Source organism: Lontra canadensis, unplaced genomic scaffold (genome assembly GCF_010015895.1).
Source record: "Lontra canadensis isolate GAN:19392208 unplaced genomic scaffold, GSC_riverotter_1.0 scaffold28, whole genome shotgun sequence".
NCBI classification, from domain to species: domain Eukaryota; kingdom Metazoa; phylum Chordata; class Mammalia; order Carnivora; family Mustelidae; genus Lontra; species Lontra canadensis.
This window is the reverse complement of record NW_022631022.1, coordinates 12,358,402-12,385,260: the sequence shown is the minus strand read 5'-3', so window position 1 is coordinate 12,385,260 and position 26,859 is coordinate 12,358,402. Positions and strand designations below refer to the sequence as shown.

Genomic DNA, 26,859 nt, shown 5'->3' with positions numbered 1-26,859 from the left:
AGGCAGGCTGGTCAAAGACCCTGAAAGAGACCTTAAAGAGAGGAATGGCAATGGAAGAGGAAGAGGGCAGAAGAAGCGACTTCCATGTTTGGCTGAATAGTGGCCCAGGGTGTGGATTCTGGGGTCAGGAGCCCTGTGTTTGGATCCCAGCGCCTCCCCCCTAACGTGTCTTTTCTAAGGCTTAATTTCCTCATCTGCAAATTGGGAAAGGAATAACAGTCGCCCCCTGGTGCTGTTTCAGAACGTCAGGGGAGAATGCATTTTGTGTGCTTCCTCTGTATCTGGCACGAGGTGAGCTCCATAAGGATTAGCCCTCCTTATTCCTCACGAATGAGATACTACAGACAAGGCAGAGAAAAAGGTCAAAGACAACTCAAGACTTTGTAGCAATGATTTTTAAACGTTTTTAATTCTGTCTTGGTGTTCTGCTCTTTTGCTGTAATGTGTCTAGATATGGATTTTTTTTTTTTTTTAAATCCTACTAGGGACTTTTTGATAAACTAAGGATGCAGGTTCTTACCCTCTTCCCCATACTCCTGAGTTTGCTCTCTCTGGAGCAACGCCATGTTTCTTAAACATTACTTCATGTTTTTTTTCTCTTTATATACCTTTGTTCCATTCTGGGTCAGTTTCTCTCTTAATCATCAATATATGTCTTTTGGTTAAGAACATGGACTCTGAAGCTAGACCACCTGTCTGGCTTTGCCACTAATAACCATGGGAGTCTATCACATTACCTAATCTTTCTGTGCCTCGGACCCTCACCTATAGAAGGTGATAATAACAGTTCCCTCCTTAGACAGCTAATACAGAGATTACATGAATACGTGTAGCTTGCTAGAAGAATGTCTGGTTCACAGTGAGAACTCAATAACTATTACTGCTTTCATGGTGGTTTCTGTGTGCTCTGAAGGCTTTGTTTCGTATCTCCTGCCACTGGGAAGACATCAACAATTACATATTATAATGTGTGTAAGTGTTCAGAATGGCAAATGGAGAAGCTAGTGCTTCTATTCCACCAGCATATTTTCATTAAGAGTGAAAATATTTACCAGACCAATAGATCAGCAGAGTCTTAAAATCCCAAAGAACTTTAAGAAGTAGAAAACCGATTTCCAGAGCAATTTTAACACAAAGCTATTATTGAAGATGAGTTTTAAAAAATGGCTGATAGTTTAGGCTTTCATTAAGGTACAAAATATTTGCACTAAAAAACTATTATATTTTATTTTTTGTTAAATTTTGGATGAAAATATTCTGTGGTAGCAGACCCACCATCTTGAATCTTTGGAAAAGCCTGCTTCCGGCTTAGAACACAAGAAAGTGTGACCCAATATAGCCACCTAGTGGTAGTATTCCTAAACTGCGGGAAAGGGGAAAAGTGTGCGCCAATTAGAAAGGCATCACCAAGTGGTCATCACGGACAGAAATGAAAGAGATGGGCAGATGATGAGTTTAGTTCCAAATATTAAATTTGTGGTGATGGAAAAAAAAACTATAGTGAACACATCTGAGAAGCAGAAGGAGACAAACACAGGCGCACTGTTTCAATTACAGTCATATTTTCAAATTAGGCAGAGATATGTTATAAAAGCGTTGGAGCATGAATAACTACCACTGGAAAACAAGAGTCCACGCAGAAGAGGAATCCAGAGAGTCCTACACAATCAGGGATGAGGCTGGGTTGAATAAGCTAAGTTTGCTCAGATTCCACCAAGCCCAAGCTCCACAAACCCCACTAGGAAACCAGGTTAGAACGCATTAAAAGCAAACTTTAATACTATTTTTCTATATAGCATAAGGTTGAAAAACAAGGAAAGACACGACCTAACTGTGGTCTCTGATGATATGTAACATCCAGTAGTTTAAAAAAAAAAAAAAAAAGCCACCTTCCCCTACAAGAAACTATTCCAAGTTGTTAAAATACAGAAGAAATTCTCTATTACTTTTATGCAATCAGTCTACATAACAATCATTCCTAAGAACTCAACGTAAATATAACTAACCTGCTTCTTCAACTTTCGTCGGAAGAACTCATACTTTCTTTTGTAATCCCTGGAGTAGGGCACTGCCTTGAGTTGAAAATTTTGGAAAAATAAAGAAGGTTTAGGTTGTTTTTATTCTGGAACAATTTTAAAAGTTCCCCTCTGGGTATTTTATGAACATAAGTTAAAGGCATTAAAAGAGAATATTTGGAAAGAAAAGTTTAATTTGAAGGAAAACAAACACAAAACTTTAAAATTTTTAATTTCTCTGTTTAAAATTAAATTGTATTCAGCAATTCCCATGACTGTAATTTTCATCATGCAATATTCTTGAAATGCAAAAAGCCAGAAAGAGGAAATTTCTTCCAAGCAGAGAAATATTAGAAATGAAAATTTCCATTTCTAAACAGACTTTCAAAGTGATTTCTCCCTTAAGGGAACAATTTGAAAAATGCACTTTTTCCTTGAACTCTGAGGAATTGCCTTTTTTACCCATTATTTTAAAAGACTAAACATGGAGACTAAAGAATAGTCTAAAAGAACTGGATTTTTAATTTCACTTATTTTTGTGAATTAGAAAACAATTATAATCTCAAAAACAAAATACAGAACAAGTAGCTACATAAAGAAGAAAATTATTTTTCCTATACTTAACCTGACTCAAAGGAAGTATAAACATACATGATATTTATACTTAAATATGAGTATTTTATACACCAGCATTTACAGAAATTTCTACCAAAAAGTTCAAGCATGCCCGTGGAGTTGACTGCGTGCCATCTACTTTCTCACCTGGTACATTCTTGGCCCCTCTCTGATTTGCTGAGGATTGCCAACATTCTTTCTCAGGCAATGGCAAGTACCAGCTGAGCCCAGCAGCCCAGTGCCTTGGCATTTGACTATGGGGCTCACTAGTCTCATGAGGCTATTGCAAAGGTCAAGATAATGAGCTTATACATATACTCTTTTCAAATTATTGAGACCTGGTATGGGGGTGGTGGGAGAGGACAGAATTGCAGATGTGCTTTCCTCTCAAGGTCTGTAGGATTATGCCGTTGACCATTCACCCTGGACAAAACAGGTGAGAGGACAACGCCATCGGAGCATACTGATAAAGAGACTTACTGGTCCAGTTATTGCTACGTTCTGCAACCGAGGATCTTCCCATTGTGTTCTTTTTATATCTGAAGAGGGAGAGAGATAGGTGTTCTTTATTCTCCTGCACGAAGTTCAATATCACAAAAAATAACGTAATGAAAAATCACATTGCACATACTGTGATTTATGTAGAAGATTCTTCCATCTGTATGAGTTCTTTCTTCCCATCCTGGCTATAATGAAGAATGTATTTCAATTATTTTTGGATAGGGTTTTAGATGTATGGGTAGAAAAAGGACATTGGTTATATGCTTAATTTTCTTATTCCATTCTTAGTACAAGGCATTACACTTTAATAATAACTAATAATAATTACTACTACTACTACTAATAATAATTTACTTAAACTTGTTGAAGAACTACTGTATTCCAAAATACAAAATGTTGGAGAGAGCCACATTAGATTGCTAGCAATTCTATAAACTTACAGGTAAAGGCCCCAGATCATTGGAAGAATCAAGTGATGTCTTTCCTCTCAGATGAGGTGGAATTTTCAGTCTTGGATCTTCCTTTTTTTGGTAGAGCAAATAAAGCAAACAACAACACACACAAATTTTAAAATCAAGAAAGTCAACCTATTACTATATTTTCTAACACCAATTGGTATTTAAAACATTCTCTTTTAAAGTCTACTTTTATTTTATGTGCTTCATCTGTGAAATAATAGTTTCTCTGTCTAAAACCCATCATTCCCAAGCTACAATATTCATTTCTCAGATCTCAGAGGACGATCAGTTTTAACTCATCATCTGCTTCACAGAAACCATTCAGAGAATTTTGCCCCACTCTTCAGGGATTGTGTCACTACACAGGGCTGTTCTCTAACTAAAAACTGCTAAATGAATGGACATTAAACTAGACCACGTGCTATTTCTGAGGCCTTGAGCACGCTTTTTGGCACTTATCTGTTAAGGTGTTGATTTATTAACATTTTGTAAAGCTAGGGAGGTAAGCTCAAAAAGGTTATAAAAGCCAATTCAAATTGTTGGGGAAAAAAAGGACAAAATTCAATTTGTTTGGATTCACTTATGTATATTATTATTTTAATATTACTTTGTTAAATAATTTACTAAACCATTTTAGTTTTATTAAGGTACTTTTGTCTTTCAAATAAATTAATTAATCAAAATCTAGCCATCTGTTGCTGACTTTCAGTAACTTTTCTATTAGTGGCAAACCAACTGCTAAACAGCTTTAGGGCTTATCTTAAAATAAAAATACTACTTTACCTAGCCTCCCCAAGGTTTTCTGGGTATTAAAAGAGATATGGATTCAAAAGTACTTTGGAACTACAAAGTGACATATAAAGGTAAAAGACAAATATCTTCCTACGGTTTTATGTCTAGTGAGTTAAAAATGAAATAGGAAGTAAATGTACTTTCATGACAATCCCTGAAAATATTACAAATAGGCATAAATATTTCTTGAGTAGAAATAATACTGTTAAGAATTCAGCATCTCTTTAAATGAATACAAGGACATGTAGGTTATATGAATGTACATTTAAGGGTTATAGGGAACTCTTAAGAGTCAAGATCATTGCTCTAAATTCAAACAGGAGAATATTAAAGTTACCCAGGTAGTGGTTTTGGTGTTGTGGTCAATAAAGAAAGGCCTCCCATTGGGTGCATGCCGGACTTCCCAGCCTTTAGGAAGGAATCCTTGCTCCATTTCAGATGGCTGGGTCACCTGCTGCGCTGAGTCGCTGGTGGGGACCTGGGGTCGAGGGCACGCTGAACTCTGGCCTGATGGCAGCTGACTGCTCTCCGCTGTGGCCTAGCACATGGAGTAAGTCACGTTGTCATGTTTTACAGAGAACACACAAAGAGCAGTGGTTAATAGGCAGCTTAACCTGCAAACAGAACACATCCTTCTAAATAGATCTCAACAGGCAGATTCATTTTTCTAATAGTGTTTTGTCAAACTTTGTTTTGAAAAGAACTTTCTCAGCTAATTTCTCAGCTAATTTGTGAGTGGTACGATGCTGGCTAACAGTTCAAGTTGGCTGCGGATGTCCCGGACGGAGGCGGCGAAGTCAGGGACCGTGTGCCAGCGGCAAGGTCAGCCACTGTGTCAGATGGAGGAGGCTGTCTCCGCTTGCCCCAGACATGCACAGAGTGCGAAGTTCTCCACACGCAGAAGAGACTGCCGATGCTGGGCAAACAAAATGCATGACAAACAGCCACTGCAGAAATGGATCCTTGAAATGTAATATATTCATTTGATGAAACGTTAGGCAGTGGTTGAAAGAAACACACTGGATCCATATATGAGACAACATGGATAGGATTTTAAAACAATGTTGCACAAAAAAAAAAAAAAGATTTAGAATTATATAACATGACATCTTCCCAAAACTTGAAACATAGGAACATAAACACTCATCTGCATCGTTTTAGCTCTCTATGTAAGTGTATAAAAGAGCCTGGAAGAATCGCGGGAGGTCACTGCGAGAGGACGGAAATCGGCAGGCCAGAAGAGGGCCCTCACCAGGACCCAAAATGCTGCCCTTTGAGCTCAGCCTTCCAGCCCACACAACTGTGAGAAATAAGTTTCAGTTGTTAAAGCAAAAAAAAAAAAAAAAAAGACTGGAAGACTACCCAACAGACTTAAGATGGTGCTTCTTTTGGGTAGTGGAAGCAAGTGCTTTGCTAAAAGGAATTTAGTTTTATCCGTACGATTTTATTTTTTTATATTTTTTAGAGATTTTATTTATTTGAGAAAGAGACAGAGAGAGCATAAGTGGGGGAAGGAGCAGAGGGAATACCAGACTCCCTGCTGAGTGGGGAGCCCAGTTGGCGGGGGAGGGGCTCGATCCCAGGACCCAGAGATCATGACATGAGCTGAAGTTAGACAATTATCTGACTGAGCCACCCGGGTGCTCCTGTAAGATTTTGTTTTTTTAAAATAAAATGTCTAGAAACAAATACAGTAATATTTGTTACTGGTGGTAAATTCTGGGTGTTAAGAAGATGGGTATTTGCTGTATTGTTCTCTATACTTTCCAGTGTTAAAAAAATTTCTCAGTCAGAGAAACAGTGATAAAATAAATTAAACATTCTCCTAAACACTTCCAAGGAAATGTCGCAAAAGGCACTTGCTGTCGCCAAGGACAAGGTGTCATTGTGGCAAATTTCTTTAACAGATCTTAATCCCTCAGATTATCTTTCAGTGAAATAATGATCTTAACCATTCAAATAACAAAAAACCCCCCAATGGACCAGATTATTTGCTCCATCCTTTTATTCCCAGTTGGACTTGTTTTACATGATAGCAAGTGGTAATCATGCATATGAGAGATCTGTAGGAGATGCAAGCCCCAAGGTCAGCAAATGATTAGAAGATGCTAGCCACAGCCCATGTATACCACAAAATAGCTGTACTAACTCCCACAGGAATACGATGGCATACATTGCATTAGAAAGTAAGTTAACAGGTAGACTGCACAGTACCTGTACCACGGGCTTTGTCCAGGTTGTAGTTCTGGAATTGTGATCCACATAATATGATCTTCCTCTTTCATCTTGTTTTTCTTCCCAACCTGGTGGTAATCCAGATGAAGTAGGCAAAAGCTGAAGTGAAGAATAACAGGAAAACTGAATACGAATAAGAAACAATGGTTTTAAAAGGACCACCTCCCCTTTTCACTGCCCTCTCTCTTTAAAAGGAAGAGAAGAGAGTTGGGGGAGATCAGAGGGGGAGAGAAACCATGAGAGACTGTGGACTCTGAGAAACAAACTGAGGATTTTGGAGGGGAGGGGAAAGGGAGGTTGGGTAAGCTTGGTGGCGGGTATTAAGGAGGGCACAGATTGCATGGAGCACAGGGTGTGGTACATAAACAATGAATCTTGAAACACTGAAAAAAAATAAATTAAAAAAATAAATAAAAGGAAGAGACTTTTACATCATATTTTGAGGTGTATGAAATGAAGTGTACCACATTCCACTTAAAAAAACCAGAACAGACCATAATGATGCGACCGATACCAACATGAATAAAACATGACAGTAATAATAACCACACACTAAATGTTTTCACACAGATTATGTCATTTAACCTCCACACAAATCTTAATGCAATCATTGCTATTACTAGCCCATGTTTATTCACAAGGAGACTAAAACTTAGAAAATTGGGGTAATCGCCCAACAGATTCATTGCTAATGTAGAGCTACAGACCTGAGACCTGAGACCTGAGCCAGGCAGTCTAACCACAGAATGCATCACCTGTATGTGCTGAGTCAAAAGTTAGCCCTGCCTTCCTTCTGTAAGGGCTGGGGAGTTGCTACTTATGAATTTATTACTAATGAACAAAGAGGTCTGGTTATTCCCAGGTTTACTTAAAATAGTCGAGGTCTGGTCTTCCTTTCGTCTTTTGAACCAGATTAGACTCCTCCAGGTCTGGCCTGTTTCCCCATCATGTCTTACACATAAAAACCAGCACCCCTGGTCTGTTCACCAGCTACACTGTCCCTAGACACACAGGGGTAGATGCACATTGCTGACAGAGGATGCGCTGTTGGTCTACAAAATAATGGAACTAAAGCTGCCCCACTTTACAGACATCCAACAGCTGTGAGTAGACAAAAGAAATAGAGGTGATACATCTACACAACAGAGTATCAGCAACTACTGAGACATGCACCAGCGTGGTTAAATCCTAAAAACGTTATATGAAGTGAGAGGAGCCAGATACATCAAACTGCAACCCTGTATGGTTCCACTTACATGAAACTTCTAGAAACTTCTAGAAGGCAGATTAGTGGTCCCCTGGGGCTGAAAGTAGGTGCTCGGATAGAGGGAGTTTCCTGGGAGAGTTGAAGGGTTCTTAGACTTGATTGTGGTGATGTTTGCACAACTGTATACAGTTATTAAAATTCATTATTTGTACCCATAAAAATGAAGCGGTTTTATAGTATGTAAATTACGCCTCAAAGAAAACTGTTAAAAAAACCTAATCAATGTATTGAGAAGAAAAGGGTATGGAAATAACTTTTCCAGTACATAGAAAAACTAAAGTGCATGTAATATACAGATGAATACAAATCATCTCTAGATTCTGGTGTTCATCTGGTGTACTTAAAATTGCTTCTTGGATAAATGCCTGAGAGTCAATCCAAAATGTGACATTTTCCTTGTATGAGGACATTCTAAAGCACAGTAGGAGAAAACCACAGATCTCTGCTTAAGCAGGCTCCAGCCTAATGGAATGAGACCAGGCAAGTGCAACCAGGAGAGAAAGGATGGTGAGGGCCGTCTTTCCATGCCATCTCCTCTCTTGCAGATGGGCAAGGCCAATGGCACAGGTGGGTTGCCCCCTCCTTTCTCAGCACAGGACTGTGTCCCTCTCTTGGTACAGCACCATTTTTTTAGATGGAGGAGCCACAATTGGTTCAATGAATTCTGAGCCCCTGCATCTCTATGTGAAACTTTCATAAAAGCAAAAACTAATCCCCACTTTTCAAAAATAATGCATAGACTGCCATTCAAAATTACAAATGGTGAAAAAAGGTGAGGAGGCATTCTCCATGGGGAAATGGCGTGCACATAGAGCCAGAGGAGGGAGACAGTCAGATAAGGGGACAGCCTGTTTGGAAGAAAAAGCAGGGATGGGGGGAAGACAGCAGGAGGGTCCTGTGGGTGGGTGAGGAGGAGGGTAGGCTGAAGGGGCTGGGAGCCTGGGAGTAAGACACAAGTCCGGGCTGCGTAAAGGAGAGATAAACTCAGTCATGAGAGTTACATCAGGAAGAGAGGAGGGTGGAAAACCAAAAGCAAGTCAAGAGTCCAGGCATGAGGCTGCTAAGGTCTGAGCCCCAGTCAAGGCTGTGGCTGGAAACCCTACTGAGAAGGAGGCAGAAGGCCTCAGTGGACGTGGACATGATTCTGAAGGGAAGAGAGAGCAGAACTCCATCCAACCTGGCCCCTGAGCTTGCCAACACCAGCAAACACACCTGCCCAGGGGACTGAGTCCCCTCATCTATGGAGCAGATGCTGCTGCTCGATGCCAGGGGCCAGCGTACAGAGCTGAGGCTGCTGGACAGCACCATCTCAACCCAAATGCTGCCTGCAGACCACCTGCCAGCATAGGACCTCAGCAGACAAGCCCACGTATGGCCCACAATCACCGGGGCAGAGGCCTTGCTTTCTTACCACAGGTGACACGTTTTTCCCCATCCCAGCTACTCCCCAGCCTAGCTACTCCCTGGCCTATCTACCCCATTTCCCCTTCCCCTGAAGTTCACCTCCAAGAACCCAGATTCTGTGCTGGATTGGCTCACTGCCAGGCAAATGTTCGTATTCAGTGTTCAAAAAAAAAAAGTCTTGAGTTTCCTGTTTTTACGGACAATGAGGGGAGAGGATAAAACTCACCACAGGAAGTGTAGGCTGTTCCTCAAAAGTATAGGCTTGTAAGCTGCCTCTTCTGCTGGAATGATTCTTATTAAAAAAAAAAGAGAGAGCGACAATAGGTTTAGGTTTTTGATTTATGTCTGAGTGGCAGATAAGGCCATGGGGGTGGATTGATGGGGCGGGAGGAAGAGTGACCGTGGAGGGGCACTCAGCTGCTCTCCACACCCCAGTGTGCCAGCACCTTCCACCCAGGGGCTCACTCTTCCGCCCTGGCTCTTGGCAGCCCCCCGGACACTTTCTCTTGAATATCTAATGGATACCCCTCAATGTGCCCCAAATTGGGTTCGGCTTTCCCCTGTCCATACCCACTCCATCCTGCTCCTTGACAAGTATTCCTTGTTTTGGGGGGCTGTGCTGGAGTCCAGCAGCAGCTCCCGTCAGGTCCATCCCCGACTCCCCTCCTGTCCCTTAAAGGCAGGGCAGTCACCAGATCTTCCTCATTCCGTTTCTTTCCTAGCTCTCAACTATGTTCTCCTTGTACTTTAGTTCAAGTTGGGTTTTTTGTTGTTGTTTTCTGTTGTTGTTGTTTTTTTTTTTAATTTCATGTTTTCATCATTTGTTGCTTTGCCTGTTAGGGCAGCAACCTCCTTGCAGATTTCCCTGCTTCAAGTCCGATTTCCTTAAAGCCGTCCTCCATGGGGCACACTGTGGCCAGGGAGCGCTCCACAGTCAGACCTGGTCACACCGTTCTGGAGTGCAGAGCCCTTCTGTGAGCTCTCACCGTCACCAGGGTCACATTATGAAATCCAATACCCAGAGCCTAGGAGCTCCCGGACTGGGCCACTCCTCACAGCTCCAGCACTTCCCACCTCAACACTCACCCTCTGGCCATTCTAGATGACTCGTCCCCCAGAAGTCCCCTCTCCTTTTCCCTGTGCTTTTATAAGCATGCTGTCATCACTAACCGACTTTTTTATGTTATTAAATAACAAAACCAAAAACATATACATATAAATTAAGTCAAAATATCTACTGTAGTATTGTTTATAGTAACAAAGAACTGTAAACAATCTAAAGTCTATCTGTAGGAAACTGGTGAGATATCTTAAGGATTACTTGCACAACAGAATGATGTTTGACGGTTTTTCTTTGTTGGTTTTAAAGGAGGACATCTATATGTACTGAAATGGTCCAACATGTAGGATACAAGTGAAAAGAGTTAAGTTACCAAAAGATGATCTGAGGTTTAAAAAATTATATACATATATAATTATTATATACATATATACATATATAATGTATGTGTGTGCATACATGTTTAGAAATATATAGAAAACATTTAGGACAGGGGGAGCCTGGGTGGCTCAGTTGTTGAGCATCTGCCTTTGGCTCAGGTCATGATCCCAGCATCCTGGGATCAAGCCCTGCATCAGGCTCCCTGCTCAATGGGGAACCTGATTCTCACTCTCCAGTTCCCTTTGCTTGTGTTCCCTCTCTTGTTCTCTCTCTCTGTCAAGTAAATAAATAAAAATAAAATCTTAAAAAAAAAATGTTTAGGACAGTATGTGCCAAATTATGAATAGCAATTGAGGAAGCATATGTTAGAGATAAGACAGAAGATTGAAATTTTATTTTATATACTGCTTGAATTTATTTTAATAATGCTTGAATTTTTAACCATGATCATACAATACTTTAAAAATAATAAATTATTTTTTTAAGACTTTATTTATTTATTTGACAGACAGAGATCACAAGTAGGCAGAGAGGCAGGCAGAGAGAGAGAGGAGGAAGCAGGCTCCCTGCTGAGCAGAGAGCCCGATGCGGGGCTCGATCCCAGGACCCTGGGACCATGACCTGAGCCGAAGGCAGAGGCTTTAACCCACTGAGCCACCCAGGCGCCCAATAAATAATTTTTTAAATTAAAAAGCACACGGTATGATATTCAGAAGGTACAGGGGCACTTGGATGGCTCAGTCGGTTAAGCACCTGCCTTCGGTCATGATCTCGCTCTCTCTCTCTCTCGCACTCTCTCTCAAATAAATAAATAAATAAAATCTTTAAAAAAAAAACAACAACAACCCCTAAGTCACTTCACTCTTTTCACGGCTGCATAGTATTTCATTGAATGCCATCTACTTCCCTGTTTAGTCCAAGTACATCAGCTCTTATTCACACATGTGTGCTGGTGACAGGTGTGGTGTAACTGAGGAGGAACAAAGTAGCCCCAGACACACAGGACTTGTCCTGTTACTCATTAGTCAGATCAACACCAAATCAAGACCACGTTGTCATCCTGCCACACAAGAAAAATGTGAACACTGTCCAAGCCACAAAATAACAATATCTCTCCATCCTGGCAAATCTGAGTGACTACTGCTTTTTTACTAATTACAACTTTAGCCTTGATATACATAAGATTTGAGTCACCCAATCACAGAATCATCCCTGCTTTTTTTTTTTTTTCCTTTTAAGTAGGGTCCACACCCAGGATGGAGCCCAATACGAGGCCTGAACCCAGAACCAGAGATTAAGACCTGAAGTCAAGAGTCAGACGCTTAACCAGCTGATCCACCCAGGCGCTCCACACTCTTGCTTCCTTAAACCCTCCTCAAAGTTGCCTAACATGAACCCAAATCCTTCAAGTCTTTTCTAACATACTCTTACTAGGACACTCATAGTATATGTTCTCCTTGCTGAAATGAGTAACAAACCCAACATGTTTAATGACAGGTGTGTTCCTGGGGGGGGGCGTCTTTGGCTGGAAGGCACTGGTTTATGTAATGGCTGTTTAGACTCTAGTGACCGTGTGGGTTATCCATGATTCTGCTCCATGATTCTGCTCCATACTACAAGTGGAGATATTTTAAAAAATGACTGTACTGTAAAGTCCTAAAGTCCCTAATACATTATTACATGCCACTTAAGACAAAATTTTTCTCTCATTAGAAGAAAAAAAAATTGTAGCTCTGTGAGGGTATGGATGTTAAATGGACTTAGGGTGGTTATAATTTTGCTATAATCTACATGTACGTCACATCATTATGTTGCATACCTTAAACCAATCCAACGTGGTCTGTCAATTACCTCTCAATAAAACCAGGGATAAAAGACAAAATTTCCTATACATGTTGGATACCCAGTGAAATAATATCTCTATTATAAAATCCTGAAGCTACAGCAAAATCTAAGAGCATCTTACTGAGCTGGATACTGGCTGGCCGGTGGCTGAATTTCTACAAATTGCGAGTCTGGCATTCAATTCTTCTGCAAGAGGAGTCTGAACATCCAAGTTATTTGATGCTGGAGGTGATGGGAAGGCCTGATTGCTATACATGGTGGCTTCATCTTCTCTTATAATTTCCCAGTTCTAAAACAAACAGAAGAATCTTAAGCCACACATACTTTAATCTATTGCCGTAGCATGTGTCTATGGACAAGAACAAGAAAAATCTTTCTACCTCGGAAGACTCTCGATTATCCACAGTCTCCGTCTCCTCAGATATCTGCCGCCTGGTGGTAAACGCACGTTGGGCTTGCAGTTGCATGTTCCCGTTCTCAGCATCCGTTAGGTTATCCCTGGATTAGGAACAGAAGAACCGTCACCTGTGTCTAAAGATCGTTAAAATGACCGTCAAAGAGGCTGTGATCATTTAAAAAAATATCTTAGATCAGAATTCACTGGTTTGGGCCAAAGGCTATTTCAACACATACAGATGAAGTCATGGGCACATTGGTGTCTTTGGAGTACCTCATGCAATGAAGGTTTTGTGAAAACGTGTAACACATCTGACTTTGATATTTTAGCTCACCACCGTGCCTACAGTAATGTTCGACATGTTAGGGCACTCAAAAATACTTGTTGAATAAATGCATTTCTGAGAATTTCATAAATAATTTCATTATGTTATTATTTTGCCTTATTACTATAGGAGTAAAATCTAAGGTAGCTCTAGAGAGATTATAAAAAAGAAGCTTCAGGAGTTACATATACAGCTTCAAGAACCAGAGAGTAAAGTTTTCTGCAATTGATCTTAAGGCGAGTAGAGTTCCCCATGCATGAATTCAGAGAGCAAAATGAAATATCATGTGAGAAACATTGTAATTAGAAACTTAATAGATCCCAGATTAAATAGTATCTGTTTTTGATCATTAACAGAAATAGGACTGGCCTGAAAAAAGGTAATAGTAAAAACATGTCTGAGTTTAGGCACATTATAGTAAATCAAACTGAACCTCATTACCCTGTTTATTATATTATTCTAGCTATTTGCATTTAATATAAGCAGGCCATCAGATCAAGAATTTTATACAAATATTTAATAACAAAATTATTGGTAATTTATTTAATGCCATATAAGCCCAGGGTAGTTGGAAGGTCAATTCTTAATGTGCTACTGCTAAAGAAGGCACAATTTTGACAGATGATTCTAAGGGAATGTTTCAGACTTTTCTTTCCATAAATACCTGACTTAGGCTATCTGAACATAATATCAACCATAGTGAAAGAAATGTGATTCCGTTCAAGTTAAGCTTGCTATAATACTGAGCTCTGCAATAGGAAATTTTGTAGAATTTCTTAGTGTTTTCAGTTTTATGATCTGTACAGATCCCTACAGAGATTGATGCCTCTGTGCCATGAAGAAGCAGGATCACTGATTTGCTCTGGAAAGATCTGAGATCAGAAAATATCTACAAAAGTGCTTGGACTGTATCAGACACAAAATAAAAAGCCAAAAGTTAGAAATTAATGACGAATATGAAAAATTTTAAGTGTCTGTCAAAAAGCAGAAGACTAATAAAGCTTTTGTAAGGCCATAAGAGAGGAGAAATGGAAGAGTTTTTGATAATACATGTGAGTAATGGGACATGTGTAAATGTATATTTATAAATATACAGTCTGATGTTAATAAAAGAAAAAGGTCACTGAGAAGACATAGATTAGAATACCTCAAAGATCATTCTATCCTTGATCTGTGTGCATTGGAAACTATGTATGCATTGACCAGATTGGCAAAAACAAAAGACCCTTGTTATTTAGTCCTTTACATTTTACAAGTAATTTATATTTAAAAATAGTCTACAGTAGAAATTAACATTTTATTATGTTTTAGTAACAAACTACAAAAAATTTCCAAGAATTTTTAAATCAGTCTAAAGACAAAACATATCTTTTTGTGGCTACAAAACGATTTAAAATGAAGCAATTAGAGGGTGACATTTATGACTCAAATAATTTTGAATATTATCAAATCATTTTAAAAAAGAAACCGTTAAGATGGCATTTTTAAAGCCCTGGATCATAAAAATCCTCCTTACATTTTTACAGTTTATAGATCTCTATACTACTATGAATCCATTTGAGACACAACCTCAGAATGAAAATTTGTGGTCAAAATGTATTCAGATCACAAATGTGAAAGCCACCAGCACATACTGAGGGGTTGGTCTTTTCCACTGTGTTCTTCTAGATTCATGGTTTACGTAGTAGGTCCTTCCAAGAATATCTTGCCTCTCTTCCCATCCTGGAGGTAGAGGAGAAGGTTCTTGTTGCTGCTGCAAATGGCAAGCAGCATCTGGTTGGTCCAAAACAACCCAGCCAGGCTGAAAAACAGAGTGGTAACAATTAAGTTTATGCTTGATTTTTTTTTTAACCTTATGAATTATGCTGGAGGAAATTTAAAAAGAGCTTTACCGTATCCAGTTCCAGAAATTATGCAAGGAAGAATTTGCACAGTGTCAACCTTTAAGATCATCATATAAACATTTTATGATAATAAAGATTTTTTTCCCTGCAAAATGATAACACTTAAATTTGCTTGAAACCTTTAACATTTTTTCAAAAAGGTTTTAAAAGGAAAAAGTCTTTCATAATCTCGGTACCCAAAGTGGGTCTTGAATATGCAATCCCAAAATCAAGTCTCCGGCTCCACCTACGGAGCCAGCCAGTTGCCCCAGGACAGCAAACATTTTAAATAAACAAGCAATGATGGAAAGCACTGAGAAACACAGTTTAAACTCATGTAACCTTGGGCTATTCTCTAAATTATAAGCAAATGAATGAAGGACAAGAATTGTGTCTTATTGGGCACTGTCTTTCCCACAGAGAAAGCACCTTGTTATGGTAGAAATCAGTAACTATCTGAGACCTAGATGAAGCCCAAATACGTCTGGGCACCACAGGGAAAGGCAAAGGATTTAGAAATAATCGCTACGAGAACTCTCTAGCAACTGAAAAGCCATTAGGATTCTCACATCTGACTTTTCTCTTTCTGGATCATGGAAAGGCATTTTGATCAGGTCATAAAATAGTCAAAGAAATAAAATTTCATTGTTTTAAGTGACAGGAAGGCATTAGAAATTTCCTCTAATACTAGTGAGGGGCATAGGTACGTGAAGCTTAAACTAAGGTAGTTAGGGCAAGGAATTACTTGGAAGGGTAGCAAGAGTTCATGGCATGTTTTTACATAAGAAACTTCCTAACAGAAAAGGCAACAGTGAAAGGTCCTACTAAATACCAATACGGCTAGGAAAGCAGAAATAAATGAGTGAAGAAAACTTAAAAATTCTTCTAAAGAGACATAAAAAGAGAACTGGATGAATGAAAAGACATAATATGATCTTGGATAGGAAGACTCGGTCTTAACAAAGGTGTCAATTCTCCCCAAGTTAATGTGTATAGTGGCCAAGATTAAGATAAAACTACATTACAGATTTTTTTTTTTTTTAAAGTAGGCTCCAGGCTGCGCATGGAGTCCAACTTGGGGCTTGAATTCACAACCCTGAGATCAAGATCTGGGATGAGATCAAGAGTCGGATGCTTAACTGACTGAGCCACCCTAGCACCCCTACATTACAGATTTTTATAAATAATGGGCAATTCTCAAGTTCAAATAGACACAGAAACAAGCAAGAATAACCAGCACAGTTCTAAAAACAGAATAATGAATAATTAACCATACTGAGTAAAATATATTATACTCCACTGCACACACAGACAGAGGGTTCAACACAATGAATCAGAAAGCCCAGAAAGACTCAAATTTATAGGACTTCAGTTCAAATTTGTGGGAAAATAAAAAAAAAAATTATGTAGGGTGCTGCCTCATACCTTCTACCAGGATGTTACAGATTGAAAAATGTCTAAATGCTACAAAGTAAAACCAACATGTATGACAACAAAACTTGAGATTTAAAAACTATGTTCCAAGACTGGGCAAGCCACCAAGTATGAAAGAGAAGACTGATAAATTTGATTACAAAACCTCCAACTTTGTACATGGCAAAAACTATCAAATCAAAGTGGGGAAAAAAATGACAAAATGGGAAAAATATTTGGTACCATAATAACAGGCAAAAAAGTAATGTGATATAATGTAATATATACAGACTTTCTTTCGAGGCACTGGGTGGGGATCTAGTGCTGAAGGACAGTTGTGTGTGCCAGCCAGTTGATGCCTTAGAAGGTGGAAGAGAATTCTTTTATGTTGGAAGGTTAACTCTGAAAAGAGAGGGTCAGGGAGAAGAGCTGGAAAGGAAGAGAATGTTTCTAGCAGCCTGGAGAACAGGACAGCGGTTTCTGCAGCAAGGCTGATGTCTCTGGCTGGTCTGGTGGGAGGGTTATCAGTTATCAGTTTTAGACTGAGGCAGGACAGAAGGTGAGGTCTGTGGAGGAGGGGAGGGTGAGAGAAAAGACAAAGAATTCTTCTGGAAAAAGGAATCTGGATGGGAAGTAAATTCACTCCCTTTCTTTCTTACTCTTATTTTTTTCCTTTTTACAAACTTTTCTACAGAACTGACATCTCTTTAATTTTGCTTTCTTTTATTGCTCTATTTCTCTCCTTTTCCTGTATCCTCTTACTTTCTCTATCCAGCCATGTTTACCTTCCTTCTCTCTCTCCTTTCCATTCCTTTAAATGATCATAATGTAGGATCTACATACTTAAAAATTAGTCTTGTGTATATTAAATCAAATGTTATTTCTCTGGTCTCGATTTTAAAAGTATGTGAGTTGAATTTTTATATTCCACTCTCTTGAAAAATGGTCAAGTTTTTAAAACTATGGTCATTGATAATTTTTCTGTAGATTAGTAAAATTTATTAGTAAGAGGGTCCTTACTACTGCTGTAAAGGATTATAAAAATGGTTAGAGCTAGGAAAATGGTACCACAAGACTATTTCTTTAAAATCTTCTTAAAAATTTCTCTCTTAAAGGTCTCCTTGGCGAATGCATGCTATCTAGGTAAACTTGAGAAGGGTAAAAACTAATTTAATTAGAGGCCTAATTTTTAAAAACCTGTTTCAAGTTCTGGAAAGTACAGTTGTACTTTTGAATATTGCTTAGAAAAACTGAGTTTTCATTTTTTTAATAGAATGCCTCCCTATGAGACATATATCAGCTAATATTCTTCACAAAATAATTTTCTAAGTATCGATGAATGTTATTTAACTTCTAACTTGTAGTATGCAAGTGCCAACAACTTAATGGAGTCAAAGAGGAACAGAAAGAAAGAATTCAGAGCTACAATACACATTAATGGTAGTCTTGCAAAATATATACAACTAAATCTAAAGTTGCAAAGGTACAAAAATCAAATGTTAAATAATAACTTAGGATAGCCAGACTTTGACATACTAAGAAATACAGGTTGCCTCTGAGTGAGTCTCTTTTGGAAATGATAATTGTTTTCTTTAAAAAGTAGGGTTTTATATATTCAGTTACAAACTGGATGTCAAAGACAAGACTTCTCTGGTCATTAGCTACACTGAAGATAAAAAGCATAGATTCATGTGTTTGCACTCCTAGGGCCTTTCATAAGTAAACTCCTACATGCTTACAACTACTAAAATTATAAGCTGCATTCTGAGGGAATGCAAACATTGAGACCTGAGACCACAAAATGAAGTCAAGCAACTCTACCCACAAAAACTGAACTGTGAATGAGGTACCTATAACATGTGTGTGGGGGCAAAACTTGGAGCAGGTTCCTAAATAATGAAATACTGTTAACTTTTTTTTAGTTACTAAATAAAGAATTTTCTTCCTTTATGGCAGTCATCCTTCATTTCAAACAGAATTCCATTATGCAAGATACCCTGTGCACCAAAATGCCAGGTGGAGAAACTTCGACCCATAAATATCTAAATTTTTTTTAAAGTGATTATTATATAATAAATCAGAAATCAGAGAAAAACAAAAAAAAGAAGAAAATATAATCAAATAAGCAAATATAGATTTAAGAAAGGATAATACCACGGTTTTTGATTGCCAAACTAAGGGCTAACTATATTCTGTGATTAAAGAAAAAAGTTCTTTCCTTCTATTATTATGTATTTCCCCATAAAGTGTTGGGTCGGTGGCTCCGGGAATGCAGGAGGAACAATAGAAATGACCCCCGGGGCTGCCATCTTCCAGTCCCCTCCCCCCCTTCCTCAACCCTTGACTCTCCCGCCAAAAGGATGTATGCCCAGGTCATGTCTCCATAGGTAACCCAATACCTATGCAGGAAACAGAAGTTATCAGGACTCCCCACCCCATATCCTCCGATCACCAAATACCCTACCATATATGGATGTGAGCCCATGCCCTGCCTTGGTCCCATAAAAGATCCCCACCGACTCCCTCCCAGTGCAACTTCCCTGACTCTGCTTTCCAGAGTCATGGAACCTCGCCCAAGGGTGCCCACTTCCTCCCGGTGTGACTTTCCTGGCTCCCCTTCTCCTGAGCCCTGAAAATTTGCTGGAGGGCGCCTTTAATAAATCTTGCCTTGTGCCTACCTCGCCTGGTGTCGTGTTTATCTCACCTATAAAACCTTACATAAAGTAAAATCTTAATAGTGCATATAAGAAATTCCTAGAGGGGCACCTGGATGGCTCAGTCAGTTAAGCATCTGACTCTTGATCTCAGCTCAGGTCTTGATCTCAGGGTTGAGTTCAAGCCCTGTGTTGGAACTTACTTAACAAATTCCCAGAAAGCTCTGTTGCAAAAGCATGGCTTGTTCTCAAGCTTTCTTTCTCAAAGATATGGGTGTGTGAGGTATTGCCCAGTGCTGGGGGAGGTCCCTCACCTTTACAGTTCTTCTGGAAGCTTAATCAGACCCTCAACCAAAGAGGCTTGACTGTTAAAGAAGGCACACACAAGAAAACTCTTCAAAGCTAATTAGTGCCAATATACCGTGTGCTTTCAGTAAATGTTGCTTCAGTGGGAATGTCAAGAGGCAGGTGTTTTAGGGTCCCCTTTTCAAATCACGAATTTTTCTGCCAGAAGAAACCCTAAGAGGTCATCTGGTACAGTACTGTCATTCTACAAAAGAAGAGCCTGCAGTTCAGAGACCTTCAACAATTCACACTGTCACTTGGCTCACTAGTAGCAGTGCTTGGGACAGTAATTCCAGCTTCCAAATCCCTATCCAATTCTACTCCAAATACATGCTCTCTGCCTCTTCCTCCCTTACTCTCGATGCATGTAGCTCTGCCCAAATACTTGACTTGTCCTGTCATCCATGAAAATTGTTAAATTATATTTGTCCCAGATAAATATGGCATTTTATTTGATCACTTGCATTCTTTCCCTCCCCCATTCCCTTCTTTCCTCTGAGCCCATCCATCCTCACCCCAGCCATTTCATAAAAGCGCTCCTAATTAGTAAAGTCTTCTCAAAATTTCCATATATTTAACTTACAAATAGTAAATTGTATTCTTACTTTATGGAGGAGAATAGGACATAGTTTCAGAAAACTCTAAAAAATCAGAAAGTTAATGACTTAATTATAATAAATGCTCTCATTTATAAACACTGTATTCTCTATTCGCTAACCTTTAAGAACACCATCAATAATGGCTATTCATTCTACAGAAACGTCCTTAAAAGGAAGAAATGTTTAATGGGTAAAATAAACAAATGTCCATGTAAATCATTTTTACTGCACACATTAACTGTATTAAATAATTTTTTCTTCAAAGTATAGTAAAATAAGAAATGAGATATTTTCTTTTCACCAAATATTGAACCAAATATTTTATAAGATCTCACCTCTAATTCCTCAGCCTGTTCTGTGTTATCTTCTTCTGAGCCACTGGTTTTAGGTAAATAAGTCATTTTTAATCTCAGATAACCTTTAACTCTTGATTTGTGACTGTAGAAAAGAAAATAATTATTCGTAAAACTTTAAGAAGAAAAGCATTCCATTAACAAGAGTTTACTGAATACCTACTAGCTACGAGAGGAGACCCAAAGACAAGCTCAAGGACAGAAGATATCGAGAGGCAAAGGAGTGAGTGGTAGAGAAAATGTAACAAATATAAATAAAAGTTATTCATTAAGTAAGATACTAAGGAAGTGTGAGTGACAGATCAGGGAGAATGTGAAGGAGCAGTTACATTTGAGTGAGTGCCAGCAGAATGGGGAGGATTTTGACCTGTAGCAGTGAAGGGAAAAGTATATGAGTAGAGAAAAGACTAAAAATGAGGAAACAGATGGGAAAGCAGATGATCAATGAAGGAAATGGCAACTGTCAGCTTGGCTGGCCTACGGGACACACAAAGGAGGGAGGGATGACCCAGAGGATGAGGTCCATGTGAAACAAGAGAGCTGTCTATTTTACTTTGCACACAGTGTGAAGCCAGAAAATGTGGGAGATCAGGAGAGGCATCCTCTGAGATACGCTTTGGAGAGACTAATCTAGTTAGACTGTAGAGGATGACAGAGGAGTAGAGTGCAAGGCCTGCTGTCTTTCTTTGACAGCTGTTCAAATCTATCATACATTAATTTATCAACTCAATTTCCACAATGGATCTTGTATCACCTCTTTCAATAAGGAGTTGTCCAAGCTAAAGGCTGCTGTGTGTGGTGTTAATACTGAAAATATTTTAAGTCTGTGTACTGCCCCCACCAATTCTAGCATTCTACTTACTTAAGTCTTTCCTTGTCCTCACTTTCTGTATAGATATTTTGGTGATTTTTATAGATATCAGCTATGTAACTCATCACCCCTTTCCTTTCTTGATTAAAAAAAAGTCCCTTCTTTTATTGTTTATTTAAGAGCTACTCCCTTCCTCACCCCACCTAATCTCTTAGGTGTTCTTTGTACAGTTCTCATGAATTTGGAAACTGGATCTTTCCTGAGTGGTCAATAGAATCCCCGATGCTTATTTCTAAGGCCACTAATGTGGTTTGTGTCTCTATTTTTTAAGGGGGAGTGAACACTGACTTGTTGCCAACAGACGGATACAGAAAACTTGCTCAGATAATGGTTTTTACAAGAGTTTCTCTATAATGGTATGTTCCAGGAGTTTTTAAAAAAGGTTTCATTTATTTATTTGAGTGAGATAAAGGGGGTGGGGGAGGAAGAATGGCAGGGAGGAGCAGAGGGAGAGGAACAAGGCTCCATGCTGAGCAGGGAGCCCGACGCGGAGCTCGATCTCCGGACCCTGAGATCATCACCCCAGCCAAAATCCAGTCATCCACTTAACCAACTGAGCCACCCAGGTGCCCCCACATCTTTTCAACTAAACAATAAGCCTGTGGGTTTGACTTAATGGGGCTCAGAAAATCCAAGAAAGCAGTACATTTTCTACTGATTTAAAGATTTTCTGCACTTGCAGTGAAATCCAGTGTAGACGGAAGATGTAAATTGTATTTTTTAAAGATAAAAATACTAGAAAGCATGTGACAAAATGAAAAGCAGGTTGCTAGGGAAATAAAATAATAGAAGAAAATATTTATTTATTCTTGGTATGCAGATACCACAAGCAGTCTAAAACTAAAGAAGGAAAAGAGATTTATATTCCAAGACTTCTACAGTTAAATATATAACATCTTTTGCAGAAAGTAAATATTAAGAGAGTACTGTCCATTTTATTTTGCCTTAATAATTTATATTACAAAGAGTAATTACATGTCTTTTTTTTTAAAGATTTTATTTTATTTTATTTTATTTTATTTTATTTGACAGAGATGACAAGTAGGCAGAGAGGCAGGTGGAGAGAGGAGGAAGCAGGCTCCCCACTGAGCAGAGAGCCTGATGAGGGGCTCGATCCCAGGACCCTGGGATCATGACCTGAGCCGAAGGCAGAAACTTTAACCCCCTGAGCCACACAGGTGCCCCAATTACATGTCTTCAAATGAAAAAATTTACTAAGGTCCATAGTGTGTCTTTCAATTGTATTTTCTAGTTTTAAAAAAAGGCAAATATTGTTGTACAGATGAACAGATATACTTCGTTAATCTGACTGTGACTTTTTTGACAGTAAATCCATACGTGACTTCGCTAGATTTTATTTGACTATGTGGTACAAATGACCAAAAGGAGTTTTATTTACAGTTTAAACTTAAAAATTTTAAACCAAATCAAATAATTCAGTTTAGGAAAATGGAATTATGAACATGGCATTTAGGTTTTAAATTCTTAGTCTTTGCTCATGATATTTTCTCTAAATGTTTCAGTTTTCCAAAATATTTTTTACTAACATATGCAAGATGTACTTAGGTTTTTCTGAAATTGGTTTTGTGTACGTCAAGTTGGATATTTCTCTTGGTGGAACTAATGTTTGTGATTTTTAAAAGGACAGTATGATAAAATTACATACACTTAAAGATAACAAATAAGACAATATAAACAAACAAATAAATGAAACAATGATAAAAATGATAAAATTATGTATACTTTAAGATAACAAAACAATATAAACAAATAAGTAAATAAAACAATAAATCAATCAAACAAATAAATAAAAACAAACAAATAAAACAGTAACAAAATTCCACCTTCTAGTCTGATAAATATTAAGGGACAAGTCTTTCCTAAGAAGTATGAAAAATACTTCCCTGTATTTTCAGAATTTTTTTGTGCTGTGCATATATTACTTTTTAATCAGAAATAACAGTAAAGCTTTTAAAAAATAATATTTAGAAGTAGCTTATTTACAAAGGTTTCAACTTTGAATTTCCAAAGAAGCTACTATAAGATATAATGAGATTTTAAAAATTAATATGTTATTATTTTATACTTACTGACCTTCTTGGGTGAAGAACAAAATCCTTAAATGTATACGGTCTCTCCATTCTTGGATTTTCTGTCTGGAATAAAACAGTGGGTTTTCAAGATATACCTATCAACACTAAAAACATGTACTTTTAAGGAATATGCATGAACTATGCTCTAATCCATAACTGAAGTTAGAAGTGAGAAAAATGTGGCTTTAGCTCATAAAATGGTTATAACAGGTAGCTTGACAAGGCTTCCACCTTCCTGCACCCTGGGACTTGCAGCAGCATCACACCTCAGTACCAAACAAGCTGAGAAGGAGCACTGAGGAGCCAATGGAGGTAAGAAGGGGAAACAAGGGAGAGTGGTTAGCCATGTTGGTGCCCCAAAGGAGTATGGAATCTGTACAGTGTCAGCAAGTGGGCGTGGTTAGAGCATACAGCCCATTCTAGGAAAACAAAAAAGTCAATGGCTTGGAAAGTGAGACTGGATTAAATATATTATCAAAAGCTTATGATCTCTGAAGACCAGGGAGAGCCAATAAATATCTCAAAAGACTGACACAGTAAAGAAGCATTACTTTTTCTTATCATGTTCAACAGCTCCCCTAAAATAACAGTAATAATAATAAAACAAAAAGTTCAACAGCCCTTTGCTTTTAATGCTCTTTACTTCTCACTTACATTTTGCATTAACTACCCATTCGGTCTTGGAATTCTTTTCCTTAAGTTCATGACATTGTTTGTTTGTTTGTTTTCTCCTGTTTCTCCATGTCTGTCTTTTCCTCCAATTGACCCACACTGACCGAGGCTCAACGTCCGGCCTTTGAAGCTCTCATCTCACTTACATGGACAGCCCATCATTCTCAGTGAGTCTGCCGTTACCTTGATGGGGTAACTCTCAATCCTTCCAGCCTCTTCCTCTACAACTGATTTTTTTATTTCTGTTGTCTGCCCACTTTAGGCTTCCATTTTTCCTATTTTCTGTTGAAATTCATTATGGCCAAAACCAAACTGATCCCTTTTCAAAACAAAATGGATTTTCTTCCTACCTTTTCTACTTGAGAAACCTCGTTGACTTCCCAAATTCAACCTGGATTATCATTACTTTCTGTTTATTTTTTTTCCTCAACCTCCATGTCAGAAACCTGGCCCAATAGTGTTTTGTTATGAAATGTTTCCTGAATCTTATCTTCCTTCATTGTTGTTATATGCTTGGTCCACATTCAGTTTCATGCACATATTGTTGGAAATGTCCTAGGTTCTTTCTGTGAGACTAAGCTTTCCCCATTCTACTTATTCAGCAGAATATTTCCAAACTGACTTTCCTCAGACATGTTTTCCTAACATTAACCAACCTCAGCAACTCTCTATTTCTTACTGTGGTTCAGGTAAGGGAATCTTGGAAATAAAATTAAAACGGAAAATTGAGATGAGTTTTCAGAAAGTAATATGCTCAAGAAATAATAGCAGTATATATTTTACAAATAAAATATTTACATTTACTATATACTGTGTACCTGTATTTATTAGAAAAAAAAAAGAATAAACAAAAACATTAAAATCATGGATATCTATACCAACCGGTAATGGATAAAGAGGAACATCGACTTGACCTAGGAAATCATCTCTTGTCTACAAGAAAAAGAAGAAAAAATAAGATTAGTAATATGCTCAATGTATTTAGAAAAAAATTGATGAGGGACGCCTGGGTGGCTCAGTCGGTTAAGCATCTGCCTTCAGCTCAGGTCATGATACCAGGGTCCTGGGATTGAGTCCCACAATAGGTTCCCTGCTCAGCAAGGAGTGGAGCCACTTTCTCCCTCAGCCTATCGCCCCCCACCCCCGCTTGTGCTACTTGCTCTCACACTCTCTCTCTCTGACAAATAAATAAATAAAATCTTTAAATAAAAAAGAAAAGAAAAAAATTGATGAGCTACTGCCATCATTCACAAAAAAATGTAGAAGTCTTTTTTTGTCGTTTAACCCTATGTGATATCAAAGGAAAATAAAAGGGAATATGGTGCAATTTGTGATAATGGCAGGGGAGTATTTTAGACTGATCTTTTTGCAGATAATAATTATCAACTCTGAAAAAATATAAAAACTGAAAGCATTACAGAGTTACCACAAGCAAGTGGAAACTGAGGGGAGTTGATCTTTGAAAGAAGAAACCGTATTGTGCAGGATTCATATTTGTATGGCTTTTTACCTGATAGTAGTTCAGAGTATTTGACAGTTCATACGGTGGTATGATTATTACTCAAGCAGAAATATGACATCTTATTCATTTGAGGAGTATGAAGACCTAGTTTGAGGTTAACACCCTAACTAGAAAGTGAGGGGGACAATCTATGAAAGACAGGAGCCACAGAAGTCCCTCGAAATCTATACATAAACTCCACTCAAATTCTTAGCTGATCCCTGAACTGTATATATGAAAGCCAGCAGCTGGAACACTGAGCATAGATTTCAGTTGATGTTCATCTAAGGTCTTGAGATAGCATTTGGATTTCAGCTAAGTTAACAAATTGCTAGAACAAAAGACAACTCTTCAGGGAAAGATGGTAAAATTTACTGTCTCAATCATTTACCAAACACACTGTCCAGTATATAATAAAAAGTTACTAAACGTGAAGAAACAGAAAAATGTGATCCAGTATCATAAGAAAAAGTCATTAATAGAAATTGGCCACAATATAAGCTGGATCTTGGAATTAGCAGACAGAAAATAAAGTCATGGGACACCTGGGTGGCTCAGTCGGTTAAGCTGCTGCCTTCAGCTTAGGCCATGATCCCAGGGTCCTAGGACTGAGTCCCGCATTGGGTTCCTTGCTCCGCAGGGAGCCTGCTTCTCTCTCCGCCTCTGCCTGCCACTCTGCCTGCTTGTGCAGCGCACTCTCTCTTTCTCTCTCTCTCTGAGACAAATAAATAAATAAATAAATTCTTAAAAAAAAAAAGAAAGAAAAGAAAGTCATAATGAATGAATCGGTAGTGAAATGGAAACTATAAAATTGAATCAAATGTACACTTTGAAATATATATAGGATTGAAAAATATAATATCTGAATTAAAGGTCACTGGATGGGCTTAACATATGACTGGAGAAAAGTTCCACGAACTTTAAGATACACCAACAGAATTTATACAATGTGAAAAATAAATAAGACTTCTGGAAAAATCTCATGCGGTCTGATATGTGTGTAACTGGAGTGCCAGAAAGAGAGGGGAGGGAAGAGATGGGGAGGGAGGAAGAGAGAGACTAGGAGAAAAAAATATTGGAAGAAAAAAGTAGCCAGCTTCCCCAAACATTAACATCTTATATAACCATAGCACAATGATTAAAATCAGGAATAATATTTTTTTAGAGGAAATAGTAACAC

The 26,859-nt window shown here is 38.3% G+C and overlaps 1 protein-coding gene across 5 annotated transcripts in view; it reads right to left on the bottom strand.

The window, feature by feature from the left end:
- Positions 1-26,859, bottom strand: part of NEDD4 (NEDD4 E3 ubiquitin protein ligase) — a 128,222-nt gene that overhangs the window by 14,311 nt on the left and 87,052 nt on the right. For all 5 annotated transcript variants that reach the window (XM_032864895.1, XM_032864891.1, XM_032864892.1 and 2 more), the window contains 13 exons: positions 25,061-25,111; positions 23,508-23,569; positions 20,525-20,627; positions 14,930-15,096; positions 12,954-13,071; positions 12,695-12,862; positions 9,514-9,579; positions 6,596-6,715; positions 4,719-4,919; positions 3,572-3,652; positions 3,262-3,316; positions 3,111-3,169; positions 2,007-2,072 (listed from right to left, as the gene is read on the bottom strand). In XM_032864895.1, coding sequence (XP_032720786.1) covers positions 2,007-2,072; positions 3,111-3,169; positions 3,262-3,316; positions 3,572-3,652; positions 4,719-4,919; positions 6,596-6,715; positions 9,514-9,579; positions 12,695-12,862; positions 12,954-13,071; positions 14,930-15,096; positions 20,525-20,627; positions 23,508-23,569; positions 25,061-25,111 — 1,317 coding nt within the window. The remainder of the gene's footprint in view (positions 1-2,006; positions 2,073-3,110; positions 3,170-3,261; positions 3,317-3,571; positions 3,653-4,718; positions 4,920-6,595; positions 6,716-9,513; positions 9,580-12,694; positions 12,863-12,953; positions 13,072-14,929; positions 15,097-20,524; positions 20,628-23,507; positions 23,570-25,060; positions 25,112-26,859) is intronic.